The following is a 26,919-nucleotide window of genomic DNA, read 5'->3' on the forward strand; positions in this document are numbered from 1 at the left end:
GCTTTGTTCATTGATTAGAGGGACTGTTGAGGTGTAGAATAGGTATTCATGCAAATATAAATGTAAGTATCAGGATTCAGTGTGACTCAGGTGAACACTCAACTGTTAAAAAATAAAGCCATTTCGGGTCAAAATGAAGGATGAAGGTTAATCTAGTGGGATATTGAGTCTCTGATAACTTTTTTAATAGATAACTTTCTAATTCCATCTTCTGTCCATGAGCTACTGCTGCTTTCTTCTAGCCTTAAAGGGATATTTCACCCCAAAATGAAAATTCTGTCATCATTTACTCACCCTCCAGTGAATAAATTTTCAAACCTTATCAATTTCTTTCTTTTATTGAACACAAATGAAGATATTTTGAAGAATGTTGGGAAACAAACATTTGCTGGTAGCTAATGACTTCCATCTTATGGAAAAAATAATATTGTATACTATGAAAGTCAATGGCTACCAACATACTGTACTTCAAAATATCACAGGTTTGGAGCTTGGAACTTGAGGGTGAGTAAATGATGACAAATTTTATTTGGGTGAACTATCCCTTTAGGCCAGACTATTTTTGTCACTATTTTGCTGTGATCGTAAATTATTTTATTTTTTTTATTGTAGGGCACAATTGTGTTATGTCAGAAAAAGGGAGACTATGAGAATGTATAGACATCAATGGTTGATTTAAGTACCAACAAGGTTGATAAACCGGCCAATATTTCATATTTTCAATTTTTTACATAATATACATTTTTAAAATTATTTTGTACTAGATGTTTACATTTAGTACAACTATTAACCATAAATGACATTAAAATGTTAAAAAAAGAGATTTTTGTCATTTCAGGGCACAATTGAAAGTCTTGGATTGCTTGGTGTGTCATGTTCACTGATAAATTGTCTTCATTTGACATACTTATGTACAATATTTTTGAACAAATATTTCATTATTTAGCATTACCTTCACATTACTATTAACTTTGAGTTCCAACATCAAGCAGGTGAAAAATTGGCAACATTAGCGAAATGGCTTGCTTGGGTTTCTATGAAACCATTTCGAAGTTAGGTGCAGTCACACTAGACTGCATTATTATGTATTAAAATCAGAAGCCCTAGAACATGACATCATATCCTGCAGTGCATATTCATTGCAGGGTCTAATGTAATTTTACATGCTTGAAGTCTATGTGACACAACTTTCAGTTTTTTACTCAAGAACTCTGCAGTCATGTTGTACAAGCAACAATCATAAATGATTGCTTTAGTACAGAATGCTGCACATTGCAAGCGAAACTGCTGATCTGTTAAGCAGCCCGATTTCTGGTACATTTCCATTAGCATCTAAAATGCCGTCCCTACAGTTCTGAAGACACCTTTTATCTTTACTCGGATTTATTGTGCCCTTGAACCATAAAAAGACCTGTTACGTGATAACATCTGCAGTGCGAAACAAAAGTCGTCAGGTCTGCCTTTGAGCTTGCGAGACGACAAGATAGAAGTGTGACTATTTTACAGCATCGCTCCCTCTTTATAGTACATCGCGCTCATCTTCGCCCTCTTTTGCTACATACTTTGCTTCCTTTTTCATAAACTCATCTTTTTCTCTCTCACCTCAGATCCTCTTCCAGGTCTCATCTAAGTTGAATGATTTGCATTAGTGCATTCAGCGATTCATAAGTGTTTTGTAAGTGTGTGTGCAGTTGATGTATGTAGTTTATCAAGCAGGTTTGTAGATATAAGTGTGTGTCGTAACAAGTGTTTGCTCCCCGTTTCTCCTTCACGGGACGTTCAGAAGCCCTCGATATGGCAGTAGGCCTCAAGGCTGGAGAATAGGATGTAGAGGAACCACAGACCCAGAAAGAGGAGCGTAGTGAGCAAGCGTGAGACCCGAGGGCCGCCCAGCTCTCCGCCGATAGATGGCCGGCGCCGGAACAGCAGCACCCCCATGCAGATGAAGGCAAAAACAGTGAAGAGGGTGACGGAGAAGGCCAGCGAGCCGGGATCCACATAAAAGCGCTTGCCCTGGACGGCCCAATACACGGCCGCCACGGACCAGGCCACACCGATGCCCAGAAACACATTGACGGCGTTGCTGCCCGTGACATTTCCCACAGAGGCATCTGCATACTGATCCTGAGTAGCGGCGACTTTGCTGGCGAATGTGTCTGAAAGAGGGAGATAAAGGGCAAGAGAAAATATAGACATTGGTGGTAGACGTTTAAATTGACAAAGCTGATAGACTGGCCAATATTTCATATTTTCAAATGATCAAAATCAGCCATTAACTTTTACAAGATTTTCTGGATAGAATCTAATATAATTTAATATAACATAATTTTTTTTATAAATATTTATAAAAAACAAAACAAAAAAGTATTAGAAATTGACATTCAATATAATTATTAATAATAACACTCTGATGCAAAATAAATGTGAATTTAATGTGAATTTTAGCAGTTTTGCGTACAGGTATATGTCATTTAATTTACTTTCACTAAATTGTAATTTAAACTAGTATACAGTATGCTACTGTTAAAAAATGTAGGGTTATTTAATTCTTTTTTAAACAAATGAGTACTTTTATTCAACAAGTATGCATTAATTTGATCAAAAGTAACAGTAAAGACATTTATAATGTTACAAAAGATTTATATTTCAAATAAAAGCTGTTCTTTTGAAATTTTTAATCTTGAAAATCCTGGAAAAATATATATGATGGTTTTCACAAAAATATGTATCAGCACAACTGTTGTCAGCATTGATAATAATCAGAAATGTTTCTTGAGCAGCAAATCAGTATATTAGAATGATTTCTGAAAGATCATGTGACACTGAAGACTGGAGTAATGATGCTGAAAATACAGATCTGATCACAGAAATAAATTATGTTTCAAAATATATTCAAATGGAAACCAGTTATTTTAAATTGTAATAATATTTCACTTTTTTCTTCTTTTTTTTTGTATTTTAGATCAAATAAATGCATGCTTGGTGATCAGAAGTGGCTTAATTAAAAATAAAAAATAAATAAATAAATCTTACTGACACCAAACTCACTTTTATCATTTAAAAACTTAACTGTAAATAAATAAACAGTTCTTTTTATCAAGTGAAAAGTGTGTTTTGTGCATTTTTCAGCTGAAGTGCATTTTTTGGCTGAAGTGTCTAAACCCTTGATTATCTCCTCAAGCTCACCCGGGATAGAAGTGCCCAGAGCGACGAACACCACTGCGGTGACGGTGTCCCGGAGGCCCACGGTGCAGCCGAAGTGTGACGCCAGGTCTCCGATGACAGCAGTGAGGAGGCCAATTACAATGATGGACACCACAAAGCAGGCCCAGCCGTTCCAGTACTCTGTAGGTGGAACAAACGCGAACAAAACCTTCCAGAACACCGTCAGGAAGTGCATGACATAATCGCAGCAGGATGGGAGACGCCCCTCTCGACCCTCCTCTTCATCTTCATCCCCATCGCCTGAGGATGCCACATAATTAACAAATTACACAAAACTGTGGCCAGTTCTACACGCAGAAAAATAAGGGTTTAAAACTGCAAATTGAACAGCTTATCCCTGGAGCAGTACCCTTAAAAGAACATATTTGTACCTTTGTTTTTTTTACCCCTAATGGGTACATATTAGTACCTTAGAGTAGAAATATGTACCCTTAAGGTACGAATATGTATCCATTAGGGGTAAAAAAGGTACAAATAAGCCCTTGCTGCTCCAGCTGTAGTCATTTTAAACCCTTATTCTCCTGTCTACATGCACAGTTATTACCATAACTAACAACCAGATGGCAGCATCACATCACTGACACAAACAAACTTGTCAGATACATGTAGATATATTCTCTTAGAAGTTCGAATTAAACTGTATGCATTCAAAAAAACATCAAATAAATCCAAAAATTAGGTGTAGAAATAATTTTCACCCAGAAATGGCAAGTAAATCAAATAATTACAAAGAATTGACATGCAACATGACATTTGAAGGAGAAAGACTGAAATGTTATTTTCTTGTAAATCATACTTCGATAAGCTTTATTTACATTTTTTTTATATATAGTTACGGACCAGTGATATTTTAGAATCATTGAGATACTATTATAGTTTTTATTAATATTTTGAATCATTTTCCTTTTTCATTTTAATTTCACAGTTTTATAAATTTTATTGTTTTGTCATTTTAGTAGTTTTTTATATATCTATAGTTTTTATTGATTTTTATTTCAAGCTTTATTTTAGATTGAGTTAAACTAAATTAAAGTGAGAAACCCTTGGCAGCTTTTATATATATATAGTTTTACTGTGTGTTTTTGTCACTGTTAGCAGTTTTTACATGTTTATATATATATTTTTTTAATTTATTTCAATTTTTGTTTTAGTTATTTTAGTATATCAAGTTAAACTAAATTACAATTTAAGTTAAGATGATGCTTTGGCAAATGTTTTTATTTTATTTCAGTTAACATTCATTTTATTGCAAGCAACTTTTTAATAATTTTAGTTTAAATTTTAGTTTGCTTGTAAAAAGTTAGTTTTAATTAACTATACTCACCCTGGTATGGACTATTTCTATGGTACTTTTACCAAACAGTTTTAGTCATTATAGAAAACGGCATGCTGGAAATTCTGCCCTGTTTCTTTTTTGTATTCCATGGAAAAAATAAAGTCAGAAAGGTTTGGAAAGGTGCACAGATTCTTCCAGAAACTTCCTTTTTAGCTGAGCTCTTGCTTTCAGACTGTATATTGCTGAAGCTTCTGAGACGAAGTGTTAAAAGAGCATTGAGAATGTAAGTGCCTCATTATGTGTTTTATTAAGCCTGAGAATTGCTGAGGGAATGAAATTCATACGGTGTGACTCATACAGTGCATTCCTATTTCAAAAGAGACCTATTTCACATCTGACACTCTCGTGAGGAGCACAAAGGTGTGTGAGACGGACCTGCGCTGACGGTCATGGCCTCCACGAACTGCTCTCGCCAGGAGTGAGTGCCGATCACCAGCGCCAGGTTAGTCTTCTTGATCAGTTTATCAACGGTGCTCTGAAACACAGCACAGATCACTCAAACATTCACACCATCAGCACCCAATTCTGATATTCTGCTCAGTTTTGATTTTTAATGTGAGGTTGTTCACATGACATAAATGTGGCCCGTATGATCAGGAGTAACTATATCATACAATAGACCTATACAGTATTTTACTATGATGTCACAGCTCAGGATAATCACTAGTGAAAGGCTTGGGACTGTGCTTGTTTTCAGGACCCTATCATCAATGTCATTTTCATAATATAATTTAATATAATGCACAATTATGATGATCGCTGCATTAGACAAAAAAACTAAACAAAACAAAAACAAATAAATACACTTTTTTTTATATATATTTTCAGCACTGTGAATATCAGATTTTTCCTGCTCATAAAAATTATAATAAAAATAAAATTTTCCAATAAATGCATAATAACAAAATTATTATAATATTTATTTTTGTCATTATTAAAAATAGCAGATTCAATACACGTGTAAATAATAACAATAACAACAACAACAATAATAATATCAGAATCAGTTTTTTTCCTGTTCACAGTTTTTTCTTTTTTTCCAGATCTGGACCACATTCAAGTGTCATGTGAACCCACTGAAACACTTTAATAATCTCTTTGCATCCTCTCTTCTGAAGTGCTGGCATCAAATATTGCTATCATGACAAACCTAATGAACCTGGCAACTGTTCGTTTAGCTCCACCGATCTGATAAATAACGCTCTAAAAAAAGAAATGATATGAATGTAATTTTCAGATGAAAATTTATTCAACCATCAACATTTGCTGTCATGAACAGAGCCGACAATCATAATGCATCATTTCACCCTGGGTAATCATTAAGCAGGAACTTCAAATGATATTTTTTGTAAATAGTCATAGACAGTTATAATTGAAAATCATCCACATGTATGCATATGTAGAAAAAAATCTAACCATCATGTGCAGGAATATAGTGGGAATCTAATGGGAGTCTCAAGCTGTGGGCCAGTATGACTGGTGGATGTGCATTTTTCATGCTGTATAACACATCATCTATATATAGAGCTCTACTGTACATGAAGATCTGTTCAGCATGCATGATTTCACCGTGTGGCCTCATGTCATGTCTACAGAACAGATGGAGGAAGACTAGGGCTGGGAGATATAGCTGAAATATTACATCTTGTTTTTTTTTTTAAGTAAAACAAAATAAAATAAAATATTTTTAAAACAAAATAAAAATAAGTTTTCGAATGATACCTTACAGTAAATTCATAGGACTCTTCAATAAAATAAAATTAAAAAACAATAATATGAGTTCAGATGTGAATCCTTACAGTAAATTCATAGGACAAATATGCACTGACTACTTTCAATGTTTTCAGTTGTTACCTTAAATTCATAGGACTCCTCGATCACCACCTCCAGCCGGCTGTGCTCCCCCAGAACAGGTTTCCCCATCTCTGCTATCTTCCTGGCCTCCTCCTCCTCCGCACTCATCTGTCCCTCCGGATCCTCTGAAAGCCAAAGACGAAAAAAGAAAAGAGACAGACAGAAGACAGGATAGAATAGATGAGATTCAACAGACAGGAAACAGAGGGCACACCCCCTACTTGTCAATCAAAAACACAACAGCTCCACCGATCGATAAGACGCCACGTATGACAGCACAACACGCACACGAACAAAACAACACAAGCTCTGAGAGACGTTCTGAATGCATGTGTGCCAGACTGTGAATCTACCAACTACAATGCAGTTTACAACCCATTTTACTTCTGTAAAGCAGAGTACAAATTTAGATTGACTGTCTGCGACAACCACCATTGAAATATTTTTGGACTTTCTGTCTAATGCTTTGAACTCTCTCTCAACGGTCAGCATGTGATTCCTCTTTTCACAGCGTAATCACATCCCTCATGGGTTCAGGGAAGCTTTTAGCCCCTCTCTCCTCTCTGCTGAACATGAGGGTTAGTGCGGGCACGTGTCAGTTGATCAGAGGTTGATCTGAATCCTTACCTTGGTTCAGCAGCAGGGCTGCGTGATGTAAGGAGGGACAAGAGAGATGGAGTTAGTGCTGGAGATGAGTTTACTCCATTAATAAACACACATACACACACACACACACACACACAGTATCCCATGACTGTGGCTCTGCTCCAAACCCTAGCGAGCTGCTTCTCTGAATACCAAAACAGCATTCTAACAAAAAACAGCATTTCATAAGTGACTGATCTGAAATGCTCAGACAAATAACGCTATTCCCATCAGGCATGCAAGCAATACTGCTGCTAACAGATGAATCCATTACTGTCAAATAGTTGACTCCAACAGAGCAAAGACCCTTTAAGGCAAGTCAGAATCTCAGAAACACCCTCATGCTGCTGTTTTAGTCAAGTCACCTTTAATTATATAACGCATTTAACAATACAAATTGTGTCAAAGCAACTGCACACAATATCAAAATAGGAAAATAGTGTGTCAATAATGTAAAATGACAAGATTAAACACACAGTTTTCAGTTAAAGGCATTTCATTATTGAATTCAGTGATGTCATCGTCCAGCTCAGTTCAGTTTAAATAGTGTCTGTGTAATCAAGTCGACGATATCGCTGGAAATGAAGTCAGTTTTACAGTGATACAGGAACATCGGCTGTTTACTGAATGAGGAACGACTGGAAAACTGTTTGTCAAGATCACATTTCAATGTCAGCAATAAAGTCTAGCAGAAATTAAGCATGTATGCATATTATTTTTAAGGGGTTGCTAGGCTAACAAATAATATTCTAAATCCTATGTTTTTTGTTGTTATTGATGATGGTGATTCTTCTTCTTCTCCCTAACCCTAACTTACAAATGAAGACAACGGAAGCAATCAAAATCAACAAAAGAGCAATGATATGCAAGTGCTATAACAAGTCTCAGTTAGCTTAACATAGTACACGTAGCAAGGTTTGTTTGTTTTTTAAATTATATAAATACAAAGAAAACATATAGAATAGAAAAAGAATAGAGCAAGCTAGTGTTACAGGCCTTTTCTTGCTTTTGTTAATTGTATAATAAATAAAAATAAAACAAATAGATAGAATACAAAAAGATTAGAAAAGCATAGTAGTAGTAGTAAGAATAGAATTAGAATAGAAAGAGCTAGAGTTAGAGGGTCAAATAAAGATGGAAGAGATGTGTTTTTAGCCAATACTTGTAGATGTAAGGACTCAGCTGCTTGGATATATATATAGATAGATAGATAGATAGATAGATAGATAGATAGATAGATAGATAGATAGATAGATAGATAGATAGATAGATAGATAGATAGATAGATAGATAGATAGATAGATAGATAGATAGATAGATAGATAGATAGATAGATAGATAGATAGATAGATATATATATATGTAGTGTTATAGTATTATATAAGTATATAAGATCAATATTAAAAAACAAATATTATTTTTTAAATAAATACATATAAGAAAAAAACTGTTAATATTTTATTTATTTTGTATTTATTTATTTTAATATTTATTGTCTAATACAATGCATATAAAACAAAAAGTATGTATATAAGTGTAATATATATGCAATGTTGCCTTATATTTTGGCTGAAAATACAACCTGAATTCTGGAAATGTTGGGACGTTTTTTTTTTTTATTTGAATAAAATGAAAACTAAAAGACTTTCAAATTTATTCACAATAAAACAGAGAACATAAATGAATAAACTGAGAAATTTTACACTTTTATCCACTAAATGAGCTCATTTCAAATTTGATGCCTGCTATAGGTCTCAAAAACATTGGCACGGGGGCAACAAAGGGTTGAAAAAGCAAGACATTTTGAAAAGATTCAGCTGGGAGAACATCTATCAACTAATTAAGTTAATTGACATTAGGTCTGTAACATAAAAGAGATGTCTTAGAGAGGCAGAGTCTCTCAGAAGTAAAGATGGGCAGAGGCTCTCCAATCTGTGAAAGAGTGAGTAAAAAGATTGTGGAATACTTTAAAAACAACGTTCCTCAACGTCACATAGCAAAGGCTTTGCAAATCTCATCATCTACAGTGCATAACATCATCAAAAGATTCCTTTGTTGGATGCCCATGGTCTTCGGGCCCTCAGACGATACTGCATCACTCATCGGTATGATTCTGTCATTGACATTACTAAATGGGCCCAGGAATACTTGCAGAAACCAGTGTCGTAAACACAATCTGCCGTGCCATCTGCAGATGCCAACTAAAGCTCTATCATGCAAAAAGGAAGCCATATGTGAACATGGTCCAGAAGCGTAGTGTCCTGTGGGCCAAGGCTCATTTAAAATTAACTGTTTCAAAGTGGAAAAGTGTTCTATGGTCAGACGAGTCCAAATTTGACATTCTTGTTGGAAATCACGGACGGGCTAAAGAGGAGGGAGACCTTCCAGCGTGCCATCAGCGTTCAGTTCAAAAGCCAGCATCTCTGATGGTATGTGAGTGCATAAGTGCATACGGTATGAGCATGATGCATGTTTTTGAAGGCACTATGAATGCTGAAAGGTATATAAAGGTTTTAGAGCAACATATGCTTCCCCCCCGGATTACGTCTATTTCAGGGAAGGCCTTGTGTATTTCAGCAGGACAATGCAAGACCACGTACTGCAGCATTTACAACAGCATGGCTTCGTAGTAGAAGAGTCCAGGTGTTGAATTGGCCTGCCTGCAGTCCAGATCTTTCACCTATAGAGAACATTTGGCGCATAATTAAACAAAAAATATGTCAAAGACGACCCCGAACTCTTCAGCAGCTGGAAACTTATATCAGGAAAGAATGGGGCCAAATTCCAACAGCAAAACTCCAGAAAATCATAACCTTGATGCCCAGACGTCTTCAAACTATTTTGAAAAGAAGAGGAGATACACACTATGATACACATGCCCCCATCCCAACTATTTTGAGACCTGTAGCAGGCAGCAAATTTGAAATTAGCTCATTTTGTGCATACAATTGTAAAAAGTTCTCAGTTTAAACATTTGTTATGTTATTTATGTTCTATTGTGAATAAAGTATTAGCTCATGTGAATTGAAATTCTTTTAGTTTTCATTTTATTCAAATTTAAAAAACGGCCCAACATTTCCGGAATTCGGGTTGTATCTTATAAAATCTTATAATGCAGTGTCCTTTTGCACCTTTCCATTAGGAAAGCCTGGACACACCTATGAAGCCTAAAAATGCTGTCTAGGAAGGCAGCTCATTAGGGCTGGGAGCAGAGCCAACTGTATCGGAAACCACTTGAAGCTGAATGTCAAATGAATGCCCAAAACCAAAACTAATTGAGCTAATCTCATAGTCCTTATAGTGCAACACACACACATACTGTACACACACCTGAGATTCCTCTCTTCAGCCAGCGAGGTTCCTCAAGAACGATGAAGAAATTCTCATGTTTCTCGTACTCTTCATCATCAATGATCCTCACCTGAAAGGTCTGACTGCAGACGCACGCACACACACACACACACACACACACAAAAAAATAGACACAAGTAATCAGACATTCAGGTGGTGGCTTTGAAGTCTCACATCGATTACTGGGACAAGTGGCAGAAAATTGCGACTAAATAGGAAAATGTCAGAAGGCTGCATAATGACACACACACACACACACACACACACACACACACACACACAAAACATACCCAACGCACACACAGCCTTATAAATACTTAATGCTGGTCCTCTGGGGTCATGAACAGCAGCGCTCCACCCTGACATGAAATCACATTATAAGAGCTGATGAATGAACAACACACACACACAAATAAAGGCACAAAAACATGCTCACACAAATCACGGAAAATGTCAGCATTTCAATCACTTCAAAAGGTTGCATGTCAATATTTAATCACATTCATACACTCACATACTAAATCCACAATGCTTTGTAAGGGCGCTAATTTACCGAGCGGTGTTGGATTAACCTCCAGCACTGACAAACACAGGAAAATCGTAACATTTAGAGCTCATCCATAATGTAGGACTGTGTCATGTTCATCCAGCAAAGACAGAAAAGACTCCAGACAGACAGAAGCGCTGCATCCGCTAACGATCTTATTGACTCACACATACTAAGCACACAAGCATCACTATCAATATCGCTCGTACTCTGGGGATTTGAACAAGCTCTGCTTAACATGAGTGATACCTCAAAAGAGAGGGATGAGCTATTACTTAACTAGGAGATTAGACACTAGATCTTCAGCTGGTGGATGACAAAACAGGTGAAAAAATATCTCCGATTTATACTGGAGGAGGAACCCCAGCCACAGGTGGCAACCCTAGCAATTACTTAGCAACTTCCTAGTAACCACTCAGAACACCCTAGCAACCACCCATTGCACCCTAGCTACTCTATTGTAAACACTCAGAACACTCTAGCAAACCATTTACTGCACCCTAGCAATTACCTACAACCTCTCTAGTGACCACTCAGAACACCTTAGCAGCAATCCAGAACACCCTAGCCACTGCCTAGCAACTCTTTAGTAACCACTCACAATGCAATAGCAATTACCTAGAAACTCTTTAGTAACAAAAACTGCCTAGCAACTCTCTAGTAACCACTCAGGACACCCTAGCAACAACCCAGAATACCCTAGCAACTCACATGTAACAACTTAGGACACCCTAGCAACAACCCAGAACACTTTAGCAACTGCCTGACAACTCTCTAGTAACCACTCAGAACACCCTAGCAACAATCCAGAACGCCGTAGAAACTCTCTTGTAACCACTTACCTGCCAACAACCTAGAGGATTCTTTAGAAACCATTTACAATGCAGTAGCAATTGCCTAGAAACTCTCTAGTAACCAACCAGAACTCACTAGTAACTGCCTAGCAATGCTTTAGTAATCACTCAGAACACATTAGCTGCTACCTAGCAACTCTTCAGTAACCACTCTGAACACCCTAGCAACTCTTTAGTAACCACTCAGAACACCCCAGCAACTTTAGTAACCACACAGAACACACCAGTAACTGCCTAGAAACTCTCTAGTAACCACTCAGAACACCCTAGCAACAACCCAAAGCACCATAATAACTGCCAAACAACTCTCAACTAACCAGTTAAGACACACTAGTAATTGCCTAGCAACTCCTTAGCAACGACCCAGAACACACTAGCAGCTTCTTAGAAACCTTAGTAACCACCCAAGTAACTGCCTAACAAGTTATTAGTAACCAAACAACCTAACCTACTGTCTAGTAACCACTCAGACCACCCTAGCAACTGCCTAGCAACTCTCTAGTAACCACTCAGTATCCAGTTGCTTAGTAACTATTGAGTGAACACTCAGAACACCCTAACAACTACATAGCGATGCCATAAACTCAGAACACCCTTGCACTATGTAAGTGAGTTTTGCACAGACACACAGGTATTTCTTCTGTCTTTCTTCTGTTTTTCACACTCACGTTGTCAGGTCGTTGGTGAATTCCAGCTCTCCGTGTGTGTCCTCGTAGTCGACCCCTCCCCCTTGGGCTGTCCCGGGCTCCGTGTGGTATGGAATGATCACGGTTCCGCGAGCGCCAGAGTTCCGGACCACCGTTACCTCCATGGTTCCCACGCTCTCGCACACTCGCAACAGGCGGTCCGTGAAAGTGAAGATCCCTGCGTGGTCGTCGTCCAGGATGGTGACCGTGGCCATCAGCGGTTCCACCATCCGGGCCTTGGGAGCCTGACCCACATCGTCACTCTCAAACATACCCTCTGCATCACCGACACGCAGGTTCAGCAAACGCACAAAGAAATGTTCATCTTCCTCAAAGATGTCATCGTCGATGATGCCCACCTAGAAAGCGAGACAGACTTTCAGTATAATGGTTTTGCTTCAGTTAAGCTCAGAACATGCACTGGTTCTTGGACAAGTACATCAGGGATTTTACATTCATCTCGCATGGATTTGTGCAGCTCTGACTTTTCTGATCAATGTGTCAATCACTCTGAATCCTCTTTAAGTCTTTTTGGCAAAGAGACTGTCAATCATTGCCACTCAACCAATGACAGACATTACAGCACACGCTATACTCTTCAAAATAAAGGTGCTTCACGATGCCATAGAAGAACCTTTTTTTTTGTCTAAATGGTTCCATAAAGAACCTTTAACATCTGAAGAACCTTTCTGTTTCACAAAAAAAAAATTTAAGAAAGAGATGACTGAATGGTTCTTTGTGGAACCAAAAATGGTCCTTCTATGGCATCGCTGTGAAGAACCTTTTAAGCACCTTTATTTTTAGATTGTATGGATTCACGCCCTGTCCATCTCAGTGGAGTGGACATTTGTCTAAAATGAAGTGTACTACATGAGAGACAGAGTTTTTTGTCTTTGGAAGCTGTTGTTAAGCTACTAAAGCACTGACCTTGGGACTTGCCTGTCCAAATAGATTCCTATTAATGGATGTACAAGAATCTACTATAGATTAAACGTTTTGGTCGAAGAACTTTGCTGGACCAAACTGTATGTTGTGGACATGTTGTAAGAAAACTTACAAAGAAAGCAACTTTCATGCAAAGTTTGGATGCTTAAGACCGTACCAGTTGAAACCGGTCCACTGGCATGTAGTTCAACTTACAAACCAGCTACACCAACTTAGACCAGATAATGTCCATAAAGTTGGAAAAGGTAGAAAATGTAAACCCATCTACTGGTTTAAGTTGGACCGAAGTGTTTGCTGTGGAAATGCAGTATTCATAGTAAGTATTCCTAGAAAACTTACACAGAAAGCACCTTTCATGCAAACTTTGGATAATTGAGACCATCCCAGTTGAGTCAAGATCCACTAGCAGGTAGTTCAACTTTTTAACCAGCTAGACCACCTTGAACCAGCTAATGACCATAAATGATCAGTTTGGATTATGTAGAAACCATGTAAAACCACCTACTCTACTGCTTTCAGTTGGACCAAACTGTATGTTGTGGAAATGTTCTTAGAAACACATGTACAAAGCAACTTATATTACCTCAAAGTTCACACAAATACTGATTTAATGATCAATGATTGGTGTCGCTTATTCACAGTATTCAGATATTTGACACCCCTATTCAAGAACAGATCCATTAGTAAGGTAGTTCAACTTATTAACCATTTTATACCAGCTTGGACAAGCTAATTACAATATATCAGTTTCATCTGGACCAAACTGTATGTTGTGGACATGTAATTAAAAACAAACATAGAAAGCAACTTTCATGCAAAATTTGGATACTTGAGACCATCCCAGTCAATACCAGATCCACAAGCGCAGGGGTGTCCGAACCTGTTCCTGGAGGTACACTCACCTGCAGAGTTTAGCTCCAACAATAATTAAGCATACCTCAAGCTAATCAAGGTCTTCACACTCACTAGGAACTTCCAGGGAAGTGTGTTGGAGTTAAACTCTGCAGGACATTAGCCTTCCAGGAGCAGCACTGGACAACCCATGAACTGGCAGGTAATCAAGTTAATTAACCATCTAGACAAGCTTGGACCAACTAATGACCATAAATTATCCATTTGAACAAGGTATAAGGGTTTCACCTGGTAGGTAAGGTTGTCAGATGGATTTAGTTTTAAGCTATTTTTTCTTCTCTCCTTTCACTCCTGCTTTGCTACTGTTCGGACGTTCTTGCTTATTGCTCTGTGCTTTGCTCCTTATTTTTGTACTTTTCTCAGATCTCTCTAAGATTTTAACTTCAGCAGATCAGCACAATGCTCAAACAACACAGTTTTTGGAAAAAGAAGACTTTGTCTCCCACTGCCAGCAGTTTACATTCCAGAGACGGAAAAACACAGCTGTCCACATTCAAACAGACGAGTGAAAATGCCTCTCGTGGAATCTACTTGCTGCATGAACTGCCACAAACTTCTACAAAGGATTGCGGTTCTTGAAACAAAGTTACTTGCTGGACTTCCAAAACAGGCGGAACACACAGCAGATGGTCATCACGGACCCCCTCAGCATGCAGCCAGGGAGTCCTGTGAATCTAGTGAATCTCAACAGTTTATATAAAATGTTGAAACTGATCGACAGCCAAATCGATGGCACAAACAGGGAGCGAGACCCAAAGGCACTCGAGACATCAGATTGTCACGAGTATCGTATTGTATTGCTGCCATAGCATCCTCTACCCCAGATACGGCTATGACAAGACTTGTAAACACTGGTATTCTACCACCCCCTATACATCTTGAGAACAGATTTGAAGCATTAATGAATGTGGGTGAGGAATCCCCAAATGTGACAAAACACAGATCGAATCAGCCAGCAGCTAACATTGCTACTAACAGGCGCTCGAAGTCGAGCAGACAGCGGCATTCAGCTCAGAGTGCAGCCGAGTCCAAGACTCTGATAGTGGGTGACTCTATTATCAGAAACATCAGTAGCAGGACTACAACTACATGCTGCTTTCCTCAAGCAACTGTCTCTGATGTGAACAAGGAACTTCTGAACATTCTGATGAAGCACAAGACTGCAAATCGAGTCATCATCCATGTGGGGAAGAATGATATTCGGAAAGAGCAGTCAGAACTCCTTAAGAAGGATTTCAGTGAACTCTTTGAAACTCTTCAAAGACTTGAAGTTCAGTCGTTCATCAGTGGACCACTCCCAGCAAGGGGAACTAATACTGTATGTTTTCATGGTTGCTTGGGCTGAATACATGGCTACAAAGAACCTGCAGTATAAAAGGAGTCAACTTCATCGACAACTTCAGTCTTTTCTGGGGCCACAGACAACTATTTAGACTGGATGGCCTTCACCCAAACAAACTTGGTGCAAGAGTGCTAAAGGACAATATCTATTTCTCCCTCCGTCATCCTTCAGTGGTATGTGCCAATCCACTCGGCCTGAATGGCACACACACATCTAGACAGAATATGAGTGACCACAGGACTTCATATCAGCTTTCGAGTCATCATGTGGTTGACTCATCCCACAAGGACACCGATAACACCACGCAGCCAAAACAAACACTGCTCATTGACTTCCCGGCTGAGCCCTGCCCACAGAGCTCATCACATGCAGACTGTGACGTATTACAACAGCTCCAAGACTCAGCACCCAAGGATGACTTTCTGGAAACAAGCCAGGGAAGCCAGGACAACATATCACAGTCACCGGAAACATTATCCCTCTCTCCAGCATCTCCACTTCTAAGCTTCTCACAGACAATGGAGGAACTGGTGTATCTTGGGACAAAACTCTCCCACTCTTTCGCTGCAAGCCCCCAGATATCAACTAAAAAATTGTGGGCCCCCCAACCACCAAAGACTGCAGGCCCAGCTCTCCCTCCTCCTCCTGTGAGAGCTCTCCGAACCCTGCCACAACGCCAGGGCCCAAACCCTCCTCCATCTGGTGTAGGTGAACCAAAAACAACTGATGACAGCTCTCAGTGATATGTGTCGGAACCCAGTGTGCCTGTAGCCTCCTCTATTTCTGTTTTATCACGTGATAGAAAGTCTAAGGCTTTCTCAAGCCGTACGGCTGACGCATCTAATCTGCGGCCTATAATGCATCAATCTAAGATTGCTGTAGAGACAAAATGTAATTCCATCAAGTTAGCATTTTTAAATATTCGCTCACTAAAAAAGAAATAATTTCTGATCAATGATTTAATAACCACAAACAACCTGGATTTTATGTTTCTAAATGAAACAGGGCTTGAAGACAGCTGCAGTGCAACAGTCCTCACTGAAACAGCCCCTCCTAACTTTAATTTTATAAGTGTCTGCAGGACTGTTAGGAGAGGTGGAGGTGTAGCTGCTCTGTTTAAAGATGTTTATCAATGCAAGCAAGTGTCATTTGGTCAGTATTTGTCATGATTTCCTCAGAGTTTGACTGTTTTGCTATTGCAGGGGATTTTAATATTCACATAGATAATGCAGAAATCAAAACTACAAAAGAAATTATAACTGTTTTAAACACTTTTGACCTGAGTCAGCAAGTGCATGGACCCACAGACAATCGTGGACACACTCTAGATTTACTCATCAGTAGAGGTCTAAAGTGAAGAGGACTTTGAAGATCTTGATGAAGAAGTTTATTGCAGCATAGCAGTGACAAAGTACAAGTAGTACCTTGGGTTCAACGGAGTCGGAATGAGCCCCCTACATCCTAAGTTAAAACATTTTATACTGCATTACGTTCTTCCCGCTCGACATGTAAATTAAGTTTCGTTTTAAATGTAAATTGCGGATAACCATGAAAGTGATAGCCTTCCGTTCCCACATCTCTGGTAGACTTTCAGGTGGGAACGACCAAATGTTAAGGTAATAAGATCAAATAGAATCCCTATCAATTGTTTCCTGTACCCTTTTGGTCAGCAGATGGTTCTTGATGGCCTACTGCCGTTCTCATGCTATAAGTGACGAATTATCACTCCGGAGATACTATTTACATATTATTTAAACGGAAAGAACTACCCCTAAGATAATTAAGCTCTTTGTAGGGAAAGGAGTATGGTTTACACCATTTGCAGTGGAAGCTGGGTCGAGGCACACTATAATTTCTTACAATCCATTGTTATTAAGGATGTAGCACTATCTGATCACTTCTGTATTTTCTTTGATATATTGATCTCTGTCACCACTGAATCTAGATCTGTCTCTGCCAGAAAGAGATACATTAATGAGAACACTAGTGCGCTATTTATGAAGGCAATATCTCTAACACCAAGCATTTCTGCAGACTCTGTTGATCTTCTCCTGGATTCATTTAACTCAAAAGTTAGGAATGTTATTGATGTTATTCCTCCGATAAAGGTCAGCAAGAAGACTGGCAGACAAAAATCATTCTGGAGAAAATCAACAGCAGTTCAGAGTATGAAAAGACAATGCAGAAAAGCTGAGCGGATGTGGCGGAAGACGAAACTCGAAATTCACTATAGCATCTATAAAGACAGCCTTCATGCTTTCAATGTGGAACTAGCCACAGCTAGACAGACCTTCTTCTCAAACGTTATAAACAGTAACTTAAACAACACTCGCATTCTGTTTGCGACTATTGAGAGACTGTCAAACCCCCCAAGTCAGATTCCCAGTGAAATGCTCTCCTACAGCAAATGCAATGAGCTTGCTTCCTTCTTTTCTGAGAAGATCAATAATATCAGAAAGGAGATTGGCACATCCTCAAGTTATGCAGAGATCACACAGATTCTACCGCAATTTCAAAAAGATGTGACTATGTCTGTCTTTAAAGCAATTGATAGCACTAGAAATATGTAGAAATAGTACAGCACCTTAAATCGTCAACCTGCTATCTTGACTCACTTCCCACATATTTCAAAAGTGTGCTTCTCTTAGAAGTGGTGAATGCCTCACTTCTTTCTGGGACTTTTCCAAACTCCCTTAAAACTGCAGTTGTTATGCCCCTTCTGAAAAAGTGCAGTCTTGATAACACCATGTTGAGCAACTATATACCGATATCAAATCTTCCTTTCATAGGTAAGATTATTGAAAAGGTAGTTTTTGATCAGCTGAAGAAATACTTAAACTCAAATGGATACCTGGACAATCTGGTTTCCGAGCGCATCACAGCACAGAGACAGCACTCATTAAGATAATAAATGACAAGAATCTCAGTGCTGGTATTAGATTAGGTATTAAATCTTAGTGCTGCGTTTGACACTGTCGATCATAACATACTTCTAGAGAGACTGGAAAACTGGGTCGGGCTTTCTGGGATGGCACTCAAATGGTTCAGGTCATACTTAGAAGGGAGAGGTTATTATGTGAGTATAGGAGAGCATAAGTCTAAGTGGACGGCCATGACATGCGGAGTCCCACAAGGCACAATTCTTGCACCGCTCTTGTTTAGCCTGTATATGCTCCCACTAAGTCAGATAATGAGGAAGAACGAAATTGCCTATCATAGCTATGCTGATGATACCCAGATTTACCTAGCCTTATCTCCAAATGACTATAGCCCCATTTACTCCCTCTGCCAATGCATTGATGAAATTAACAGTTGGATGTGCCAGAACTTTCTCCAGTTAAACAAGGAGAAAACTGAAATCATTGCATTTGGAAACAAAGATGAAGTTCTCAAGGTGAATGCATACCTTGACTCTAGGGTTCAAACATCTAAAAAGTAGTCAGTAGTTTCAGTAGTCACGTCAAAGCAGCAACTAAATCAGCATACTATAATCTCAAAAACATTGCAAGAATTAGATTGTTTCCAGTCAAGACTGGGAGAAACTTGTTAATGCCTTTATCACCAGCAGGGTGGATTATTGTAATGGTCTCCTCACCGGCCTTCCCAACAAGACCATTAGACAGCTGCAAGGGTTCACATAAAACAAGGGGAGTCCGCGTTTAGCTATTATGCTGCCCACAGTTGGAACCAGCTTCCAGAAGAGATCAGATGTGCTAAAACATTAGCCACATTTAAATCCAGACTCAAAACTCATCTGTTACCTGTGCATTTGTTGATTGAGCACTGTGCTACGTCCGAACCGACTGCACTGTATTTTACGTAATAATTTTCTATTCTTAACTGTTTTAAATTAATTTTAAATCAATTTCTATATCATTTTAAAATTCCTTGCTTTAATTATTAATTATTATTATTTTTAATTCCCTGTTTTTATTGCTGTGATTATTATTTTTAATGACTATTTCACTTTCTTTTATGTAAAGCACTTTGAATTACCACTGTGTATGAAATGTGCTATATAAATAAACTTGCCTTGCCTTGCCTTGCCTCCTCACCTTAATTTCTTTCCTGGTTTCTCCTGGTTTGAACACCAGAGTTCCTTCGCAGTACTTATAATCTGAGCCGGCATTGGCCGTGCCGTCTTCCGTACAGTAGTCAACGTAGAAAGTGCTCTCCCCCAGGCCTCCTCGACACACCACGGGTATCATGACGGTGCCGCAGTTCTCCATGCATTGGCTGTGTGTGCTCTCGAAGGAGATGTGGCTGCAGACGGCCAGGTCATCCTCCTCCGAAGCCTCTTCGCAGCCCACCACAACAGCACGGCGAGCGTGATCTGCTGCATGTTTCTTCAGCACATTACCAGCCCCAATCATCATGCGTGTGGCCTGGACACGGTAAAAGGCGCGGCTTTTCTGCTGATGGAGGAGGGCATAATAGTTGGCCAATTCCACCAGCTGATCCAGCTCCTTATCTGGATATTTCTGCTTCAGGTCCTTCAGTATACGGATCACCTGCCAAGAAACATTAAAAGGTCAAGGAAAGCGCTGTGCAATGAAAGTTCTGTCATCATTTTCTCACCCTCACATTGCTCCAAACCAGAAAATCGAAGTAGCTTTCAAATCTAAAAGTTTGTGATTATTCAAACTTGATCCCTTAAGACCCAATATGCCAGATTTGACATCAATGAGCATGTTTACATGCTCGTTCTTAAGCCGATTATGCTTAATCCGAAAATGTACGTGGTCATGTAAATGCGGTAATAAACAGGTAAGGTCATAAACAGCGTGAGCATAAACTGGTCGACACAGGTAGTTTTTTGCCTCTTACCCCGATTTCGCGTGGCATGTAAACAAAATAACCTGCTTTCTGTCAGCTTATGAAGTGAGCATTTGTGATACGTGACAGGAACGCATCGTTAGTGCAGATTTAAGCACATCTAGACAGAGCAAACGTTTGCAAGTAAAGAAAGAAGGAATACATCACAAACTCTTTCATGAAAATGATAAAAGTGTTCTCATCTCGTGCAGCAGGAGTAGAAGTGGTTCAGTCAAAACGCTGCATTTATTATATGAGATGTAAGTTTTGCGCTAACATGTTGCAAGCTTTATTTAACATCACAACTGACAAACATATGGACTAGTCAGATACGCAAATGATTATATTTTGATGTCACTAAAGGGAAATAACCTGATTTATTAATAAAGTCATGTAAACGCAGCTTACTTGCGTTGGCAGGTTACTGATGCGCATGTAAATGGGGAAACCTGGTTATTTTAATAAGCTGATATTTGTGAGTGATCAGTTTACTGGTGTGCATGTCAGCATGCTCAATGACACCAAACAACATTGGCTCTCACACATCACGATTCATCAACAATTGTGAATTACATTAGAACTACAGTGAGGAAATATTTTTGTCCAAACAACTTCCCCACATTAAGCTTTCCATTTACTTAAGAAGACTTGGAATATAGCACTTTAGCTGTATGGACTTCTTTTATGGATAATTTTGCTATTTTCTTTTCTGGTTTGGCTGGTCACTCTTTTTGAAAACAATAATTTGGAAATTCTGTTCATCATCACCTTTTGTTTTTGTCATACAGGTTTGGAACGACATTAGTGTGAATAAAAAAATGTGTGTATTTTAATTTGTGGTTGAACTATTCATTTTTGGAAATGAAAAAACTTGCATTTCAATGCTTTTGCATTCTCTCACAGAAGCATTGCGTTCTCTTGGAAAAGTATTGAATTCTCTTGGATTACTCAGAAAAAATTGCATTTGAATGCAAAACTTTTCACATTGTCTCACAAAAAGTATTGCGTTCCTCAAAGAAACTCAGAATTGAAAAATTTTGCGAAAGAACAAATCTTTTGCAAGTGAATGCAAAAGCATTGAAATATATTTTTTCCTCCCATCTCATATTTTTTTATCAGAAAAATATTGCAAGCAAATGCAAAGTTTCTCAGCTTTATGGGGATAGGTGAAGTTTCTTGGGGTAAGGCAAAAACTTTACGAGAGAACGTAAATGCATTGAAATAATTTTTCCTCCCATCACCATATCTCTTTAGGGGCTCCATACTTTTTAGCACAGTGTCTCGGTTTGCCAGGATGAGAAACATGTGGACGAAGGTGAACTCCCTTGTATTTATGACTGTGTGTGTGAGTATTGATGTATATTTATGTTTAAATAACTCTGTTTGTCTTTTCTCACTTCTTTACGACTCTCGTCCAGGTCCTTGGCACTGTCCATGTAAACGGTCGTGCTGTTGGAGTTGGGTAGGGTTGCCATGGTGCCTGTTGTGTTGCTGGTTCCATCCTGGTTATGTTCCTGTGTGCTGATCCCTATGGCTCCGCCCCTCAGTGGAAACTTACCGTCCATCATCATCTCCATACCTTTGGGGGTCATGTCCCCCTCGGTCTCCACAACAACCCCTGTCCTTTTGTCGGCACGGTAGCGCTTGGACATGTACTTGTAGAAAAGGAGGCGCCGGTCAGCAATCCAGGCCAGAATCACACAAAAGGGGAAATAGCAGAGAGTGACCAGAGCTTCCCATACCTACAACACACGTCAATACAGCAAACACAAAGTAAACAGATTAGTGCTTTGAAAAGAAAAGACCACAGCAAGTCAAAAAAATAAAAAGAGAAAAAACAAGAAGACAAGCAAAAAGCACTTGCTACATTAAACTTTTACAGACAGAGACAAACAGCATGGTACCAGCTTGCTTCACCATTACAAATGACTCAATATGGCCTTGTTGTCTGAAGTACCAGTAGATAAACAACTTTTATACTCATTTTATGTGACTTGGTAAAGTAGATACTGTTTGTCACACAAATATTGTACTCGTAAATATGAGCAAATTTCCCAACATGGTTGGGTCACATTTCAATTTTAAATAATTGTAAAAATCAATTTTAAAACAAAATTAAATGTTTTCCATGTTTTTTAAAATTAAATTTTTAGGGAGGTTAATACTGTTTTTCATTATTTTCATTACATTTATGCACATTTCCCTGCCAAATTCTCATAAACATAATGTGTCCAGACAGTCACTTTGGTTTTCCGGTAATTCTCAATGTTCTCAATGGTGATTCTCATTACTGTATATAATTATTCTTCACATTTCAGTAATGAGAAAGAGATGTTTTAGTCATTCACTAATGAGATTTGGGATTATCTTAACTGTCATGAAAATAATGTCACAATTCTAAAAAAGGGTTCATTTTCTTTCACACTCACACACACACACACACACACACACACATGTTGGTTTTTGTGGTTTATGGGGACTCTCCATAGGCGTAATGGTTTTTATACTGAACAAACTGTGTGTGCTATTGCCCTACACCAACCCTACACCTAAACTTAGCCCTCACAGGAAACTTTGTGCATTTTTAGATTTTCAAAAAACACCATTTAGTATGTTTTTTAAGCCTTTTGAATTACGGGGACATAGGCAGTGTCCTCATAAACCACCTTCATATTGTAATACCTCTGTCATACCCATGTCATTATACACATTTGTGTCCTCATAAACCACATAAACATGCGCACACACACACACACACACACACACACACACACGTTTGCTTTTGTGAATTGTGAGGACATTCCATAGGCGTAATGGCTTTAATTCTGTACAAACAGTATTTTCTATCGCCCTACTCCAACCCTACAGCTAAACCTACCCCTTACAGCAAACTTTGTGTATTTTTACTTTCTCAAAAAAAAAACTTATTCTGTATGATTTATAAGCCTTTTGAAATATGGGGACATGGGGAAATGTCCTCATAAATCACCTTCTCCTTGTAATACCTATGTCATACCCATGTCATTATACAAATTTGAGTCCTCATATGTCACAAACACACACACACACGAATGCACGCGCGCACACAATACAAACACACATCCCCATATATATTTATATTTATACATACACACACACAATCTATCTATCCATCCATCTATATTTTTTTCTTTGAGTGTAATTTTTGTTGTTGTTTTTTTTGTATTTTATGCATGTACTGTATGTTACTTTGCATATAAATAAATAGATGTGGACAGTTTAAAACTGAAAAAAAGTCAATAATGATGTTCATTTAAGGGGTGAAATATGAACCAGACCTAATATTAACAGGTTTTGTGAGATTCACTCTCATACAGAAAAGCATTTGCACGCACACACGCACACACACACACACACACACACACACACACCTCCACGACTCCAGGTGAGATGACGGACAGGATCAGGTAGAGCCAGATGTAAGCGAAGATACTCCAGAAGGCGGTGATGAAGAAGACTCTCAGATGTTTGATCTTCCTCACCTCACCGTCAGGAATCACCCACACACAGATTCCAATGATCACAAACATATTAAAGGCAGCGCTGCCCACGATGGTGCTTGGACCCAGCTCACCGGCCTCAAACCCATGACCACACACCTGAAATACACATACCAATCACAACATATCTGATGCTTAACATGGCGTTTTGACCAGTGAGATTTCACTGAGGGCAGGGCTACTCAGCATGACAACAAAATAGAAACCAAGTGACTGGCAAAATTGTTGTGAAGTGTTTTACGTGGCAATTGTTTAAAACTAAATTAAATTAACAGAAAAGAGAAAGGATTAATTGCTCGAATTGCAAACATAAAAGCTTTCAATTGATTGAAACCAGTGTTATTTTAGTATCTATATATCCTATGATGTTACATTTACATTTAGTCTTACAAATGAGGACAATAGAAGCAATCAAAACAACAAAAGAGCAATAATACTGTATGTACTGTAAGTGCTGTGACAATCTCGGTTAGTCTAATGCAGTACATGTTGCAAGGGTTTTTAGTTTTGTTTTTGTTTTTAAAAGTTAATAAAAAGAAAACAAGTAGATAGAATAGAAAAATTATAGAGAATGCTAGTATTAGAGGGTTAATTTTTTTAAAATAAATATAAAGAAAACAAGTCTAAACAATAGAAAAAGAATAGAGGTCACAAGTGCTAGAGGTTCATTTTTTATAAATATAAAGAAAACAAGTACCGTAAACGATAATGCACTGTTAACTTAGTAAAATTACGTTCATCTTACTTATTTGTTTCTGCTCTGTTGACATTACTCAGTTTGAGCGAGTTTTTATTACTTTCTGTTACTTAAAGCATTGCAATTAAGTTCAATAAACTGAATTTCTTTGTGTTCAATTAATTTCTTTGTGCATGACATGTTATAGACAGAGGTGCACATTCGTTTTTCAGCCTGGTTCTCATAAGAGAACATGGAGATTTGGTTTGGTCCTTACACTGCGCATAGTGTGCCACATAAAAAAAAAAAAAAAAAAAGAATTAAATTAAATAAATTAGTGCTGTCATACGATTAACAGCGATTAATCGCATTCAAAATAAAAAATTTTTTTTACATAATATATGTGCGTCTACTTTGTGTATTTATTTTGTATATATAAATACAAACACATGCATGTATATATTTAAGAAAAATATGTTTATATATTAAATATATTTATATATAACAATTTATAAAAATATAAATATATATAGCTACATGTAAATATTTTCAAAATATGTATTGCATGTGTGTATATTTGTGTACATAATAAATATACACAGTACACATGCATTATGTAAACTTATGTTTTTATTGTGTTTCATTGTTTTAATTAGCTGTATTTTTTAGTTATTTTTAACCTAATAATAAAATAAAGAGATTAATTGGAATGCACAATGAAAAAAACACGATTTTTAAAAATTGATAAAAATTTAGTTATCTGATTTTGAAAATGAACTCAAATAATAGAGATAATATTATTGCACTTTATATACTTAGTTTTTTTTTATATAACAATAAACAAAATAATAAAGTGAGATAATACTATAATACATCATTTAAAATGTTGTAAAATAAAAAGTGAGTATTAAATACAAATACAATTATTATATAGTAAACTTAAAAATAAAATGCTAAGATTTACTTCTTTTTTTTATATGCATTTTCATCATTTTCAAACTTAAAATCAGCAGGCTTTTATTTTGGCGGGTTGCTGGCGCTTCTGACAGACTTGTGTTTCAGGGCAGTTCATGAAGTGAGTTCTAGTTGCATCATCAGACTCTGTATGGAGGCCCTTATGTGTGTATTTTTCATTATTGTGCAATGCATGCAGGTATTATTCAGGTATGTGAACACTTGACTATTGCATGAATAATGAATGTACCAGAATTTTAATAGTTGAAATAAAAATGAATTAGAAATGTTCCCCCAATTCAGCTCCAACAGGTGAACATAAAAGCTTTTGAACAGTAAGTTTTAAAAAAAGAATTAAAAGTCTCTTATGCTCACCAAGCCTGCATTTATTTGATTCTAAGTACAACAAATATAGTAACATATTTTTAAATATATATAAAAAAATATTTAAATATTTTGAAATGTTTGTTGAGCAGAAGAGACTTCTTAAAAAAAAACACAGACCTTACTGTTCAAAAACTTTTAACTATATTGTTCTTTATGGACCCAACTAAACTAAATTGTTTGTCAATTGTCAATTTATTTTCTTGATTTTTATACAAACACAGTTGATTTGCATGAGTTTTAATTTAATGCAGCCTAAGTGTTCATTTTGTCAAGCAGTATAAATGATGTCTAAATGAGACTGCGGTTATTCCTAGTTAACCAGTTTGTGTTAATGGCTCTCATATCATTTCAGGCTCATTCATATGCTTAAGCAGAAGTGTCAGCGAAAACCAGTGGATTATGCATTCTTTATTCATGTGGTTGAATTGTGGTAAGTTATTTACTTTGAGAGTCTTGCAATATGTAAAGAAAAGGTAGTGTAATTGTAATGTATGAAGTGTCTGTTAAATTAGTCCCAAAAAGGCCACGTCTCATTCTGAAAGTGTTCACTAACAATAACAATGTCAATAACACCTGATGTACTTGTTACATCGTAAGAAGTATGGCATCTATGCTAATATTAGTCTGTTTCATTCTTATTCTGAGGTCACCGTAGCCACCCGGATCCAGTCTGTATCCAGATCAGATGGTGGAGACAACTCTATAGCCCTGAATATCAGCGGAGACCATGTCAACTAGATGAGCCCCCAAGACAGATCCCCAGTGAAGGCCTCATCAACTATACGGCCATTGGCACAAAACCTCAGCAAAGACCACAATGACAAACACCATATTGGTTCGTCTGGCTCCCC

The 26,919-nt window shown here is 37.7% G+C and overlaps 1 protein-coding gene across 2 annotated transcripts in view; it reads right to left on the bottom strand.

Moving 5' to 3' along the window:
• Window positions 1-1,779: 1,779 nt before the first annotated feature.
• Window positions 1,780-26,919, bottom strand: part of LOC306851224 (sodium/calcium exchanger 2-like) — a gene marked incomplete at both ends in the record, with an annotated part of 39,355 nt that continues 14,215 nt past the window's right edge. The window contains 10 exons of one of the 2 annotated variants that reach the window (XM_079387388.1): window positions 1,780-2,156; window positions 3,187-3,465; window positions 4,937-5,036; window positions 6,416-6,540; window positions 7,043-7,060; window positions 10,391-10,494; window positions 12,481-12,857; window positions 19,753-20,208; window positions 21,910-22,254; window positions 23,923-24,150. In XM_079387388.1, the coding sequence (XP_079243514.1) occupies window positions 1,780-2,156; window positions 3,187-3,465; window positions 4,937-5,036; window positions 6,416-6,540; window positions 7,043-7,060; window positions 10,391-10,494; window positions 12,481-12,857; window positions 19,753-20,208; window positions 21,910-22,254; window positions 23,923-24,150 (2,409 nt within the window). The remainder of the gene's footprint in view (window positions 2,157-3,186; window positions 3,466-4,936; window positions 5,037-6,415; window positions 6,541-7,042; window positions 7,061-10,390; window positions 10,495-12,480; window positions 12,858-19,752; window positions 20,209-21,909; window positions 22,255-23,922; window positions 24,151-26,919) is intronic. The other variant, XM_079387387.1, reaches the window with a different exon arrangement.

Source organism: Barbus barbus (assembly GCF_936440315.1).
Source record: "Barbus barbus genome assembly, chromosome: 31".
NCBI classification, from domain to species: domain Eukaryota; kingdom Metazoa; phylum Chordata; class Actinopteri; order Cypriniformes; family Cyprinidae; genus Barbus; species Barbus barbus.